Source organism: Pipistrellus kuhlii, unplaced genomic scaffold (genome assembly GCF_014108245.1).
Source record: "Pipistrellus kuhlii isolate mPipKuh1 unplaced genomic scaffold, mPipKuh1.p scaffold_m20_p_23, whole genome shotgun sequence".
NCBI classification, from domain to species: Eukaryota; Metazoa; Chordata; class Mammalia; order Chiroptera; family Vespertilionidae; genus Pipistrellus; species Pipistrellus kuhlii.
This window is the reverse complement of record NW_023425522.1, coordinates 10,678,430-10,694,648: the sequence shown is the minus strand read 5'-3', so window position 1 is coordinate 10,694,648 and position 16,219 is coordinate 10,678,430. Positions and strand designations below refer to the sequence as shown.

At 42.9% G+C, this 16,219-nt stretch overlaps 1 protein-coding gene across 1 annotated transcript in view; it reads left to right on the top strand.

The window, feature by feature from the left end:
* Positions 1-16,219, top strand: part of LOC118727048 (NACHT, LRR and PYD domains-containing protein 1) — a 61,853-nt gene that overhangs the window by 11,864 nt on the left and 33,770 nt on the right. The window contains exon 3 of the mRNA XM_045586686.1: positions 6,525-8,154. Coding sequence (XP_045442642.1) covers positions 6,525-8,154 — 1,630 coding nt within the window. The remainder of the gene's footprint in view (positions 1-6,524; positions 8,155-16,219) is intronic.

Genomic DNA, 16,219 nt, shown 5'->3' with positions numbered 1-16,219 from the left:
TTTATCTGGCCTTCAATTCTAAGTGATAGCTTTGCTGGGTAGAGTATTTTTGGCTGTAGGTTCTTGTTATTCATCACCTTGAATATTTCTTGCCATTCCTGTCTGGCCTGCATGGTTTCTGTTGAGAAATCAGCTGACAATCGTATGGGTGCTCCTTTATAGATAACTACCTGCTTTGCTCTTGCTGCATTTAATATTCTCTCTTTGTCTTTTGCTCTTGGCATTTTAATTATGATGTGTCTTGGTGTAGTCCTCTGGATTCCTTTTGTTTGGGGTTCTGTGCGCTTCCTGGATTTGTAAGTCTATTTTTTTCTCCAGGTGGGGGAAGTTTTCTGTCACTATTTCTTTCAATATGTTTTTGGTTTCTTGCTCTCTCTCATCTTCTGGTACCCCCATAATTCTGATGTTGGTTTGCTTAAAGTTGTCGCAGAGGTTTCTTACACTATCTTCAACTTTCTGGATTCTCTTGTCTTCTTGCTTCTGCGGAGGAGTGTCCTCTGGTTCTTTGTGTTCCAAATCTTTGACTTGATTCTTGTGATCTTCCATTCTGTTTTTTGGACTCTGTATAATATTTTTTATTTCAGACAATGTATTCATTTCTAGTTGATCCCTTTTCATATCCTCATAGGTCTTGTTTATTTTATTGTCCTTTTCTAGGAAATTCTTGAAAAACCTTATAACTGTGGTTTTAAACTCTATATCCAGTCACTTTTTGTCCTCCATTTCTTTCGTTTGTGATCTGTTTCCTTGTCTCGGCATTTTTGCTGCTTCCCTGAGTTCATAGGGTGGCTTTGTGTGTTAAGGTGTCCTATATAATTCAGTGGGTCAGCCTCCCAGTTATCTGAGGTGGACACTCTTGGTGCACTCCTTTGTGGACTGTGTGTACAGTCTTTTGTAGTTAATTCTTAATTGTTGTTGGTATCACCGGGAGGAACTGACCTCCAGGCTAACTGGCTGTGAGGATCAGCTGTGTCTATGCCAGGAGACAGCCTTATTCAAAAGCCTCTGTGCTCAGCTTGGATGGGGCAGAGTTTCAGGGTGGAGCCTACAGCTTTGGCTTCCTGTCAGCCCTGCCCTGTGAGGTTCCTGAGTCTCGGTGTTCCTCAGTGTTCTTAGGTACTCGCTGCAAGCACCTCTGACAGAAAGGTGCCCTCGAGTTTCACCCACTACCGGACAATCTAGTCTCTCCCCCAATGAGCCCGGAACTGGGGTTCAGTGCAGTTGGAAGTGGGGTTCAGTGCAGCCCAGAGCTTTTGTCTCCTTCCCACTAGGGCAATCCAGCGGCACAGTCAACAGTCAGTCCTCTGCACACAATGTGTGTGACTCCAGGGCTCTGCCTTTCGCCACTCCCCTGAGTTTCTGCCTTACAGCCCAGATTCCCTCCGTATGAGCTTGGATCCCCAGGGTCTGGTCTAGAACTGGGGCTAAGCACAGTCTGGAGCTTTTATCTCCTTCCCACTAGGAAACGTCTATGGCATTTCTTTACACCAATAGTGAACTTACAGAAACAGAGACTAAAAAAGTAATCCCATTTACCATCACACCAAAAACATTAAGATAGCTAGGGATAAACTTAACTAAGGAGGTAAAAGACCTATATGTAGAAAACTACAGGACACTGAAAAAAGAGTTAGAGGAAGATGTAAACAGATGGAAGAACATACCATGTTCATGGATTGGTAGAATCCATGCTACCCAAAGCAATCTATAGGTTCAATGCACTGCCCATTAAAATACCAATGGCATATTTCACAGACCTAGAAAGAACTCTCCAAAAATTCATCTGAAATAAAAAAAAAAAGAACCTGAATAACCACAGCAATCCTGAGAAAGAAGAATAAAGTAGGAGGGATCTCAATACCAGATTTCAAGCTGTATTACAAAGCCACTGTTCTCAAAATAGCATGGAACTGGCACAAGAACAGACATATAGATCAATGGAATAGAATAGAGAATCTGGATATCGAGCCAAACCACTATGCTCAATTAATATTTAACAAAGGAGGCATGAACATACAGTGGAGTTAACACAGTCTCTTCAATAAATGGTGTTGGGAAAATTAGACAGATACATGCAAAAGAATGAAACTAGATCACCAACTTACACCATACACAAAAATAAACTCAAAATGGATACAGGATTTAAACATAAGATGGGAAACCATAAAAATACTAGAGGAATCCACAGCAGCAAAATCTCAGACATATGCCAAAAGAACTTCTTCACTGATACTGCCCCTAGCGCAATGGAAGCTAAAGAGAAAATAAACAAATGGGACTACATCAAAATAAAAAGCTTTTGCACAGCAAAAGAAACCATCAACAAAACAACAAGAAAGCCCACTGTATGGGAGAACATATTTGCAAATGTTATCAATGATAAAAGTTTAATCTCCAACATCTACAGGCAGCTTATACAACTTAATAAAATTAAGATAAATGATCCAGTAAAAAAAAAAAAAATGAGCAACAGACCTAAATAAATTCTTTTCAAAAGAAGACAGAAGGAAAGCCAAGAGACACATGAAAACATGCTCAAAGTCACTAATTATCCAAGAGATGCAAATCTAAAAGACAATGTGCTACTACCTCACATCTGTCAGAATGGCTATCATCAACAAATCAACAAACGACAAGTGTTGGCAATGATGCAGAGAAAAAGGAACTCTCGTGCACAGCTGGTGGGAATGCAGACTGGTGCAACCACTGTGGAGAACAGTATGGAGTATCCTCAAAAAACTGAAAATGGAACTCCCATTTGACCTAGTAATCCCACTCCTAGAAATACATCCTGAGAAACTAGAAACACCAATCAGAAAGAATATATGCACCCCCTATGTTCAAAGCAGCACAGTTTATAATAGCTAAGATTTGGAAACAGCCTAGGTACCCATCAGCAGATGACTGGATCAGAAAAATATGGTACATCTACACAATAGAATACTATGCTGCCATTAAAAAGAAGGAATTCTTATCATTTGCAGCAACCTGGATGGAATTGGAGAACATCATGCTGAGTGAAATAAGCCAGTCAATGAAAGAAAAACACCACATGAACTCACTCATTTATGGATAATAAAGAACATTACAAACTGATGAACAAAAAGATAGACACATAGACAGTAAAGCAACAAACAGACTGTCAAATTACAACGGGAAGGTTAGGGAGATATGCGAAAGATAAGAGATCAACTGAAGGACTTGTATGCATGCATTTAAGCAGAACCAATGGACGCAAAACTCTGGGGGGTGAGGGCATATGCGGGAGTGGGGGGACAATGGTAAGATATGTACACATATAATACCTTAATAAAAAAGGAAAAAAATCGCCAAAGCAGGTTTGGCTCAGTGGATGGAGCATCAGCCCGAAGGGTCCCAGGTTCGATTCCGGTCAAGGGCATGCACCTTGGTTGTGGGCACATCCCCAGTGGGGGGTATGCAAGAGGCAGCTGGTCGATGATTCTCTCTCATCGATATTTCTAACTCTCTATCCCTCTCTCTTCCTCTCTGTAAAAAATCAATAAAATATATTTTTTAAAAAGAACATTTAAAATAAAAATAAATAAATAAATAAATAAATAAATAAATAAATAAGAAAAAATAAATAAAAGCAAAGAGAGTCTCTTGTAAGCAGAATATAGTTAGGTCTTGGGTTTTATTGTGCTTTGTTTTTATTTTTTATTCATTCAGCTACTCTATCTTGTGATTAGAGAAGGTAATGCTTTTTATTCAGAGTAATTATTGATAGGGAAGTATTTATCCATTGATTCTGTAGCTGTTATATACTGCTTTTATTCTTTCTTCCTCTCTTGCTGTGTGATTTGATGAGTTTCTATAGTGGTATGCTATGATTCCTTTCTCACTTATGTATCTGCTAGGGGGTTGTCTTTGTATGTACCATGAGATGTACACAAAATATCTCATAATTATTACAGTGTATTCAAACTCATAACAACTTAATTTCAATCACTTGTAAAAATTCTACTCTTTTACTCCCCCATTGTTGTCATAATTTTCATCTTTTATATTGTGTATCCATTACCAAATTATTTTAATCTGCATGAGTTGTGTGTGTGTGTGTGTGTGTGTTTTGCATGAGTTATTTTTAATACTTTTGTTCTTGTTTCCTTTTGGAGTTTCATTCAATAAATTTATTATTTCAATATAATTAAAATATTGCAACAGAAAATAACACATTCTATATAATAAAGAGGTAATATGCAAATGGTCGTTCAACCATGTTGCATAATGACCAATCAGCAGTGGGTGGAGAGCTACAGGAGGGCGGGGCAGCAAGCTACAGTGAAGGAGAGAGCTAGGAGTGGTGGTGGGCTGGGTGGCCAGCTGAGGCAAGCAGTAGCAAGCCACTCATGCACAGATTCATGCATAGGGCCACTAGTATAACTAATAAATGTTTTAAACTCCTCCCTTCAGGCACAGAGTATTCGGTAATGGCTCAGTCATTGCTATCTCATTATTGAGTCAGAGTTTACCAAAGATAATCATGCATAGTCTTGTCATAAAATTTTTTATTACAATAGCCAGAGACTGAGCATGCAGGTTAGGAGGTATCAAAACCCCTTCTTCAACTGTAGAAATGTGTCATCTCAAGACTGTATAGTTAAATAAAGAAGTTCAAATTAAAGAGAAAATAATGCAATTCCTTCATAAACATTCTATGTCTATTACCAATCACATATTTTTGTACACATTGAAACACCCATAAAGAAAATTTATACATACATATATACATAAATATATACAATATACACACACACATACATATAGATGGGTGTGTATATTTGTGTGTGTTTATGTGAGTTAAATGTTATTAGCTACTCTTCCCCAAGATCAGGTGTTTTCTTTAATCATTTGTACTAGTGTCCACAAATGAACACAGATACATATTACTTTGAGAATTAAATATCGATACATAATTGTGAAATTTAAAAAAAACTAGGGGAGGGGGCAGACAAGAAGAAAAAGCATAGGCAGAGAACTATAATCTGGGAAATCACTTGTACACAAGGAACATATAAACTCTGAACTATCTAAAGCGATAGGGCTGACTCCACTCACATTCTCACATGGTCTCTGAAGCTGTTACAATGCTAAAGTCAGGTGCCTGATCAGCATCCAATAACCCATTGCATACCCTGAAGAGTTTGTAAGGCCAACTTTACTGTCCTGTGCTAGTGCTTCCACGCCCCTTTCACCAGCTCCAGCCCCACAGCATTGGCCAATACTTCTGTCTTCTAACCACTCTACTAGAGTTATTTCACACCATCATTACCGTACAGCATATTCTGAATTTGACTATATATTTACCTTTACCAACGAGATGTTTTCTTTCACGTGTTTTCATGTTACCAAGTAGCATTCTTTATTTCAGCTTGCCTTAGAGAATGCCTTTTTGCATTTGTTGTGAGTCAGCTCGAGTGGTGTTGACCTCCCTCAGCTTTTGTTTACCTGGGAATACCTTTATAGCTCTTTCATTTCTGAACCTTTGCTCAGTAAATTATTCTTGATTATTTTTCTTTCAGTATTTTGAATATATCATCTACTGTCTCCTGAACTGTGAAGTTTCTGCTGAAAATTGCTCATAGTTTTGAGGGAGTCCCCTTGTATGTGATAAATCATTTTCTTGCTGATTTCATATTCTCATTGTCTTTCATTTTTGATGATTTTATTATAATATGAATCTGTATTATAACCTGGCTTACCACAGAATCAGACCCTGACACTAAATTAGAGAGCAGGTGGTTTATTCAGGAACTGGTTTCCTAGAAGCACCAATAGGAAAGAGAATTTGAAAGAAAAGGAGGAAACCAATGAAACCTGCCTTGTGGAGCAACTGAGGTTCAATGTACTAGGGATCTTCAGGAGATGGTGGAGAACACACGTCAGAGATGTTTCTGCTGGGTGACAGGGAACTGCCTCTGTCAGGGGTTAAGCACTCATCCTGGAGCTTTAATTCCCTGGGGCTTCTGGCCTGTCACACTCATTGCCTTGGAGAGAGCCCTCAGATGAATAACCTGAGGTGATTGTAGAAGATTATCCTTGGCATATACTTAGTAGTGGGTGCAAAGAGAGTACTTTCAGAAATCAATAGTCTCTGTTTCACCATCCATTATCTTCTTCACTCAACCATGACCACTTACAATTTATTAATAAAAAATTGTAAGCTCAGTGGGGCTAATAACTCAGGTCATAGAAATAATGAGAGCAAACAGCTGTGGCAGTTTGTTTACTCTTTATCCCAAACCACTAAATCAGTGTCTGGCAGTGTTAGCCAATGATTAATATTTGAAGAAGGAAGAAACATTACACTATGAGAATGATTTGCTCAAGTCAAAACTTGAGCAGGGATCTTCCCCCCAAAACCCATATTTTCTCTATGATCTGAAAAGAATATACCGTATCATCAACCAGCAGTGTATAGCTTCAAGTGAGTTCAAAAAACAATTGAGGAATAAATGGAGAAACAATTAAACAAATGTTTCATCTTTCTCTCCTTTCTATAGGAATCAAAGAAAAATACCAGAACCAAAGGAAAGAGAGTTCCTGCCCCACTCAGTCATGGAGAAATGAATATTTGCCCCAAAAATTCACACAGCTGCTACTTCTACGCAGATCTCAACCCAGAGGACATGACTTTCTGCTCAGGAGAAGAAGGAATCACGAGGTGATAGATGAACAAGGACATTTGATGGAGATTGGAGACTTATTTGGCCCAGGCCTGAGTACCCAGGAGGAGCCTCCCACTGTCGTGGTACATGGGGCTGCTGGAATCGGTAAGTCAACCCTGGCCAGGCAGGTGAGGAGAGCCTGGGAGGAAGGCTGGCTCTTCAGGGACCACTTCAAGCATGTCTTCTACTTCAACTGCAGAGAGCTGGCCCAGTCCAAGACAATGAGTTTTGCTGAGTTCATCACAAAAGATTGGACTGCTCCTGATGCTCCTCCCATTGGGCAGATCCTATCTCAGCCAGAGCAGCTGCTCTTCATTCTTGATAACTTAGGTGAACCAAAATGGGACTTGAAGGAGCAGAGTTCTGAGCTCTGTCCACACTGGAACCAGCAGCAGCAGGTTCACACACTGCTGGGCAGTTTGCTGAAGAAAATCATACTTCCCAAGGCTTCCCTGCTTATCACAGCTCGGAGCACAGCTCTGCAGAGGCTCAAAACTTCCTTAAAGCATCCTTGCTGGGTGGAGGTCCTAGGATTCTCTGAGTCAGCCAGGAAGGAGTATTTCTTCCAATATTTCACAGATCAGAGCCAAGCAATTAAAGCCTTCACCTTGGTTGAATCCAACCCGGCTCTCTTGACCATGTGTCTCATGCCCTTGGTGTCCTGGCTGGTCTGCACTTGCCTAAAGCAGCAGATGGAGCAGGAGAAACCACTCTCACTGACCTCCCAGACCACCACAGCCCTCTGTCTGCACTACTTTTTCCACGTTCTCCAGGCTCAGTCCCTTGGGACTAAACTGAGGGGCCTCTGCTCTTTGGCTGCTGAAGGCATATGGCAAGGAAACACTCTATTCAACCCAGAGGACTTCAGGAAACATGAGTTAGATGAGGCCAACATCTCTACTCTCTTAAACACGGGTGTTCTTCAAGAGCACTCCACCCCTCGGAGCTACAGCTTCATTCATCTGTGCTTCCAGGAGTTCTTTGCAGCAATGTTCTATGCGTTAGGTGATAGAGTGCTGAAAAGTGATTGCTTTAATAACATCAAAATTATAACAGACTTGACAGATGTATATGACAAGGATGACCTTTTTGGGGAACCAACCACATGTTTCCTGTTTGGCCTTCTGAGTGATCAGGGGATGAGAGAGATGGAGAGCATCTTCAAATGCAGCCTGTCTCGGGAGCGGCATTCCTATCTGCTGCAGTTGGCCAAGAGTGAGGTCCTTGAGAAGCATCTGAACCTAGACCCATATTCTTGGCATTTGCTGCACTGTTTTTATGAGATTCGGGATGAAAACTTTATGAAAAATATTTTCACTTTTCATGATATAAGGATATGTGTCCAAACTGACATGGAGCTCTTGCTGTTCAGTTTCTTTTTCACTTTCTGCCACCACATTAAAAGGCTTCAACTGAATGCAGGTGGACAACACAGACAAGCAGGAAGGACTCCCTGTGCATTTCTGTAAGTGCTCCCCCTCTTTCCTCTCCCCCTCCTCTGTTGATATCACTGTCCTGGGCACTGGGGGCACTCTCACTAAGCCTAGCTCCAGGGGAAAGGACTGATGTGACCAGTGACTTCTAACAGCCAAATCTGACCCCCATTCTCTGTCCACCTAGGGTTCTCTGCAGCAGTATCTGGCCATGTGATTTTTTCTTTCTGCTTCTGGGCAGCCTTGTGTGGCTCTGCCTTGTACTGCTGCTTCTCTTCCTGTCTCTGTCACAATGGCCACCTTCTCTCCTTGGTGCACTTCCACCCCCATGCTAATGTCAGCTGCCCTCCACCCAGCCCACCTGCCTTTGTTTCTCCCTCACACATACTTCCTTTCATGCAACAGCTCACTCAGCTGCTTCAAGCACCCCTTTGATTGGTCTTAAGTTCTCCCCTGTCACCTCAGAACGTGTCTATCTGAAAAGGAATCTTTATTTTTCTCTACAAAACTAACTTCCCTATTTGTTTCAATGATGCACTATTGCTCCAGGGACTCCGTTGAAACTCACTATCAGAGTATGACAGAGTAGATTTCTTAAATTACCCTCCAGCACCAGCAACACTGTTAACTTTCACATCTGGGTTTACCACCTCAGTGGCAGTTTTGATCCTTTAGTACTTGAGGTACTTATCTCCCCTTTAAATGATTCATCCCATAAATGTGTATTAAGCACTGGTTTTACACCAACCCCTAAAGGTCACAGATTAATAAAGCACAGCCCTGTCCTCAGGGAACTAAAATCTGGGAGAGAAGACAGACATCCATTTAATAACTAGAACAGCATGCAAAATCCATGGCAACAAAGGCATGAACAAGATAGAATCATAGTTTAAGAAGGGGGGATCACGCCGAAATCGGTTTGGCTCAGTGGATAGATCATCGGTCTGTGGACTGGAAGGTCCCAGGTTCGATTCTGGTCAAGGGCATGTACCTTGGTTGCGGGCACATCCCTGGTGGGGGGTGTGCAGGAGGCGGCTGGTCGATGTTTCTCTCTCATCGGCGTTTCTAGGCGTTTCTAGCTCTCTATCTCTCTCCCTTCCTCTCTGTGGAAAATCAATAAAATATATTAAAAAAGAAGAAGACGGAGGAGGAGGAGGAGGAGGAGGAGGAGAAGGAGAAAGAGAGGGAGGAGGAGGAGGAGGAGGAGGAGGAGGAGGAGGAGGAGGAGAGGAAGGAGGAGAGTGAGGGATGAGGAGAGGAGGAGGAGAAAGAGAAGGAGGAAGATAGAAGAAGGAAAGAGGAGACATGAGAAGAAGGAGCAGAAAAGACAGAAAGAAAGAATAGAGAACGGGGGATAGTATTGAGGTCTTTTCGAGTCATATAGTACGTAGGAGGATTAAACCAACTAAGCCAACAGCCGAAACGACTCCTACCTTTATCACACAGTTTACCTGATAGTACGGAGTCACAGATAAAGAAATGGTAGACTTGGGTGTTTTATTTTCAGACTAGAGGCCGAATGCATGAATTTATGCATAGGTGGGGTCCCTTGGCCTGGCCTGTGGGGGTCAGACTGAAATCAGGTCTCTGACATCCCCTTAGGGGGTCCTGGATTGGGAGAAGGTGGTTCTCGGGTGACACATCTTGGAATTGGACTCCCTCTTCTCTGGTTCCCAGTGTGTCATCCAAGAACTGCAGCTGCCAAGTCACTGCAGCTTGGTAGCTCCTGCGTTAAACATCTGCCCCCTGGTGGTCATTGCGCATCATACCTACCGGTAGGACAGTTGAATGGTCTGACGGTCACTTAGGCATACAATGTTGTTTTTCTAATATAAAACTAATGTTGTTTTTCTAATATAAAACTAATGTTTGTTGTAGAAAAATTAAGACTTGTAAATAAGCAAAATTAATATCAACCCAATTTCTATCACTCGCAGGTGACCATCATTATAAATTGAGGTATATATCCTCTATTCTTATTTTTTATGCATGTTTTATAGCAAAACTGAGCCATACTGTACATTTTATTTCACAGTCAGCTTTATTCCTTTATTTTTATTTTAAATATATTTTTATTGATTTCAAAGAGGAAGAGAGCAAGAAACATTAATGATGAGAGAGAATCATTTTTTGTCTGCCCCCTGCACTTTCCCTACTGGGAATCCAGCCTGCAACCCGGGTATGTGCCCAGAATCAAACTTGGGGCCTGCAGGCTGATGTTCTAGGGCCCTTTATTTTTATATTATGACTGTCTTCTTATGCTTTGAAGTAGCCTAATATAACACTGAAGGGTTCCGAGTTGGGCCAAATTTTCACAGAACCGACTCAATGCTTAATGTAGTCAAAATGATATTTATTTAAGGTGTCTGGGTGCAGATGGGTTGAATTCAAGAGAGAAGTCAGCCCCGAATGGGGGAGGAAGGTTTTTTAGATGTTTTGGGAGATTGCACGTATCTGGGCTGTTTTTGCAAAGCTTAGGCTTGCAGAACAAACTTAGTTTCTGCTAAGTTAGAGCCCTATTTCTTGATTAACCCTTTCATTCCCTTTGTAATGGGTACATATAAAGGAAAAGAAGGGGGATGGGTCGCCATTTCTCTTTGTCTGCTTCTTGCATGGGAGGAGGTGTCGTGGATGCCTAAGGAGTAAATTCAGATTATTTCCTGGGATATAGGCCTGTAGGGTCCCTTTACCTGGGTAAGGAAAACTGTACCACTGTCTGGTTAATTAGAACTTGTAATTTTGATTGTATAAACTTGGTAACTAATTTTAAAATGCAGGGCCCAAGGAGGAGAAATGGTGTTAGGGGGAACAAAAGGGATAAAAGCCAGGTTAATTTGGGCAGAGCTGCTTATAGACTAGACCATACTGACTATGCTTTCCTAACTGATTTCCCTGAGCCATTGAATATTTTGTAGAATGTGTGTGATCTTTCCTCTCTTTGATCTGTAGAGTTTAGATAAAAACAACAGGGGTGTTAGCAATTAAACAAACCCCTCCCTCTTTGGCTGAAAGATAGTCTAGGGCAGTGGTCGGCAAACTCATTAGTCAACAGAGCCAAATATCAATAGTACAATGATTGAAATTTCTTTTGAGAGCCAAATTTATTAAACTTAAATTTCTTTTAACGCCACTTCTTCAAAATAGACTCACCCAGACCATGGTATTTTGTGGAAGAGCCACACTTAAGGGGCCAAAGAGCCACATGTGGCTCATGAGCCGCAGTTTGCAGACCACAGGTCTACTGCAGTGGTTGACAACCGGTGGTCTGCGGACCACTGGTGGTCCATGAGATCTGAAATGTTGGCAATCACTGGATTACAAGATGGTGACCAATTTAGGGGGACCATTTTAGGGATATAAGAGTACTATGAAGGTAACCAAGGAGATGTGATCTGGAGAGAAATCCTGTAAATTGTCCTAGGGCCAGAGGTCTATAATGAATTCAAAAATATCTTGCACTGTTCACATGGGATAGTCTGTTCCAATTGGGGGAATGTTGTCACTAACAATCTGCAGGAATGTGAAAGTTTAGGTGTACAATTTACTAAAGGCCCGGTGCATGAAATTCTTGCATGGGAGTTTGGGGGGGGGGGGGGGAAACCTCAGCCCATCCTGCACCCTCTCCAATCTGGGACCCCTCAAGGGATGTTCAACTGCCCATTTAAGTCTGATCCCACCACTGGGATTCAGCCTAAAAGGGCAGTTGGACATCCCTCTCACAATCCAGGACTGCTGGCTCTCAACTGCTCTTCTGCCTGCCTTCCTGATTGCACCTTATTACTTCTGCCTGACAGCCTGATCACCTCCTAACCACTGCCCTGCCAGTCTGATTGATGTCTGACTGCACCCCTGCCAGCCTGTTTGCCCCTGCCATCCCCTGCAGGCCTGGTCCCCCCCAACTTCCCTCCTCTGCCAGCCTGGTCGCACCTAACTGCCCTCCCCTACAGACTTGATCACCCTCAACTGCCCTCCCTTATAGGCCTGGTCCCTCCCAAAAGCCCTCCCCTGCTGGCCATCTTGTGGTGGCCATCTTGTGTCCAAATTGGGGAAGGATCTTTGACCACATGGGACAGCCATCTTGTGTGTTGGAGTGATGGTCAATCTGCATATTACTCTTTTATTAGACAGAATAGAGGCCTGGTGCACAGGTGGGGGCTAGCTGGTTTGCCCTGAAGGTTGTCCTGGATCAGGGTGGGGATCCCCTTTGGGCATGGGGCGGCCTGGGAGAGGGGCCTGTGGTGGTTTTCAGGCCACCCACACCCCCTGCTGACCCAAGTGGAGGCCCTGGTATCTGGGATTTATTTATCTTCTACAATTGAAATTTTGTAGCCTGGAGTAGAATCAAGCCTTCTGCTCACTTCAAGGTGGCAGCAATTTCTGTTGGAATTTATTTTTCTATAATTGAAACTTTGTAGCCTTATGTGGAGGCCTGGGCCTACTAGGGTGTGCAGAAGCTTGGCTTCCTCCATCACCTGGGGCAACCCTAGCCTCCTGCTCTCTCCACCTTCATGGCTGCCACCATTTTTGTTGGGATTCATTTATCTTCTATAATTGAAACTTTGTAGCCTGGAATGCAGGCCTGAGCCAGCCAAGGCAGGTGTAAAGCTTGGCTTCCTCCATCGCAGGGGAAACTCACACCTCCCTCCTACTCCCTCTACAGCCGAAGCCATCTTGGTTGGGTTAATTTGCATAGTTGCTCCTGATTGGCTGGTGGGTGTGGCTTCTGGGTGTAGCAAAGTGGTAGTTAATTTGCATATTACTCTTTTATTAGATAAGACTAGTCATTTGGCTGAAATTCGAGAGGGGTTATTTTTCTCCAGGAAGGCTAATGGGAGGGTAGGTTACCCTGGGGGCAAAGTTTTTGTTTTACCCCAGTTTTGTCCTTTTCTAGGAATCTGGAGCTTTCCACCCTGATGAGTTTTTACACCTGTACCTGGCCCATTGTTCTTGTTCTGGAGGTTAAGGGGACAATGAGGTCTGGGCACAAAAGGAGGTTTTGATGGTATCTAGGAGTGGTATTTCCTGAGTACAAGTAGGACTTGTAATCTGATGGAGACAGTGTTTTATACATTGTAGTATTACTGGGGCAAAAGCTAGAACAATAAAAATTATGACAAATGACCGATGGAAGGAAAGAGACATTACTTTGGAGGGTGGTAGACTAATATACCAAAATGAGGTGTATTCTTAAATTATTTACTTTTAGATGTCCTTAGTTTAAGAAGATAGGATTAGCTAGATGGCTATGGACTTCTGTTTTATTATTTCAGTTTCCTTATTCTGCTTGTTTTGGCTTGCTGTCCTGTATCATATACATGACTTCCTTTTAACATTTTTCCTACAAAACCTTTTATAGCTTTCATGAAACTTTTTACAACTTTCATAAACACTCTTAAAACTTTAACTTGTAAGGTTTGAGGCACAGGAAACTGACCACCAAGGAGTTTTAAAGTAAAGTTTATTCCCCAGTAATGAACGGGACTCATTACAGAGGTAGAGAAATCAGAATTGAAGGAGTGGGGAGAGGGGATGGACCCAGCAGGGCTGCCACCTGGACATGGAGGATCAGTAGCACGTGGCTGGTCTGGGGGTCTTTTTAAGGCGAGGAACAGGAGAGGGTTGGACCCAGGGCAGAACAGGAAGGGGTGGGCTCCAGGACACTTCGGCACATGCTGATTGATGGCTCAATGTCTTGGAGATGTCTCTGTGACAGATGCCAATAATGTCATAACTCCGCCCACCAGTTGGGAGGAGGGAGAACCTTATATTCCAGACTCTTCGATTATATTTTTAAAAAATTGACAGTCTGGGCAGGATTCAGGGGCTTTGCAGATGCTTTCATCGGCTCTGGGCTTCCCCCCTGCCTCCCTGGCCTTTTGGTGATAGGGGGCACCTCGATCCTTCTGGCTACTTCCTGCTGACCATGTGCAAAGAATGTTAAAGGCCAGGGTCAGGCAGAGGCGGATTGGAGGGCAGCCCAGTGTAGGGATGGAGCAGGAGCTGGCTGGCAGTCACCTGAGACATTTCAGCGATCCGGGAGCAGATGAATTAACCTTATATAACTCACTTTCTTTTTCCTTTAAAAAGGCATGTCCATGCCTTGCGTCCTATATTATTAGACCATACAATATTTAAACTGTAATTTTTCAATGATAACAAAAAATAAACAACCAGCATTTCTTAAATTAACATTTATGAACATAAATATACCTTTAATAAAGTACAAGACATTACATTAACAGTTCTAAGTTTATTTTATAGATTTCTGTAATAAAAGTTAAAAGCAGGTGAACTTAAAACTTATTGAAATATTTAGTTGTTTATCATTTAATCCAGCAATGCTCTAAAGCTTTTAAGTTGTCGAAACTTTGGAAAATTATGTATAGGCATATGAAACTGGAGGAAAGTCAGGGGGAGGAGGGAGCAGGCCAGCAGCCTTCTCCCAGGCCTCTAGCCACTTTGATTTAAAACTGCCACATTTTTCCTTAAATATAACATGCTAAGGTTTGGTGATAATGAGTTCAGCTTCTGATAGTAGCCAGACTGTTAACTAAGTGTTTGCAGTTTTGCAGGGAAGAAAGTTGTTCTTTGGAAAGGGGGGTTGGGGTGTGAAAAGGCGCTGAGGTCAGAGCAGTTTTCAGAGCTGGCCTTGGGATTTAAAGGCTCAGTGAAGAGTCTCCTCACCATGTCCTGTTATAGAGGAGTTTTCTGAGAAGACTGAAGTGGGGAGCACAGAGGGGAGAGCATCTAGTGAGTCTGAGAAAGGAGAGTATTTCTTGTTTAGAGAAGAGACAGTCATGGAGGAGATAAGGTGTTTATAGTCTAAGGAATGGCACAGATTTATGGGATGAGAGTGAAACTGAAGTAGGTGACTGTCATTTAAAATAACTGGGTTTTACAAGGGGATGCATGTACCACTCCTGTTGGGCAAGAAGAGTGGATAAGGGGGTATTTAGAAAGATGCCGTGTAGAGGTGAGGTAGCTATAATGACTGTGAAACTGCTCCACCAAACACCATAATAGAGATGACTGAGGAGGGGACAAGGGTCCAAGCAAATTCAGAGAGGGCAGAATAAGTGTCCCCATTGTCAATTAAAAAGGAGACAAGCTTAGCTGCCACCACAATCGTTACCTGAGGCTCTGTCCTGGTGATATAAGTCTGTGGGGCCCTCTCAGGGCCTGGGCAGCTTCAGTCTTCGGTAGCTAGTCCCAGAAGGTCTGGGAGCTCCAAACCGGATTCAGGGGGTGGCCTTGCTGAGGTCTGACCTGGAGAGGCCGGACTACTGTCTGATTTCTAGTGGCCTTCCCTCCCGCACCTTGGCCAGGGCCGAGGCAGGGGTCTTGGGTTTGGGCAGGACTTGGTCCTGTGTACTTTCTTGTTGCATCTGAAGCAGGGCCCAGAGGCGGCTTGCCCCCTGACTTACCCTTGGTTGGAGGACTGGCACTTTATTTGGGGTTTATGAGAGTGGTGAGTAGGGGCTGAAAGGCCTTTGTCTGTGCCTCAGGCTTGGTTTGATCTCGTCTTTGTTTTTGGATTGGGTCTCCTTGTCTCTATTATTAAAAACCCTAAAGGTCATGTTTATGAGGTCTCTTTGGGGGGTTTGGTTCCTTCTGGGCCTATAGAGTCAAGGTTGATGTATTTTCTCATGGCCTATATAAGGCGAGAGAGGAAGACTACCAGATTTTCATGTCTTTTCTGGGTGACCTCTGATAATTTTTAATAATTAACTGCTTTGTGGGCTGTCTTTCTTAGTCCTTCTATCAGGCAGAGAACCATGTGGTCTCAAAACCTGCGACCTGTCTGTTTTCCTGATAGTTCCATTGTGGGTCCCTATTATGGGCACCATCCACTCGGACTTGGAGGGTAGGGTCCTGCCAGTGGAGGGTATTCACTTGGCCCTGGCCATGAAGCCAGATTTGGCACCAGCAATCCCCCGAAGGTGGCACTTAAGGCTAGTGCCAGAGTGCTGGGAGGAAGAGAACCAAAGACTTGCTCCAGAGCAAGTATGAGATAGAATGGTGGAAATGGGATTTGATGGGTAGAGTGATGGACTCTAGGGCTGCTGAGACTGAGGAGCTGTAGACTGGGGCACTTGG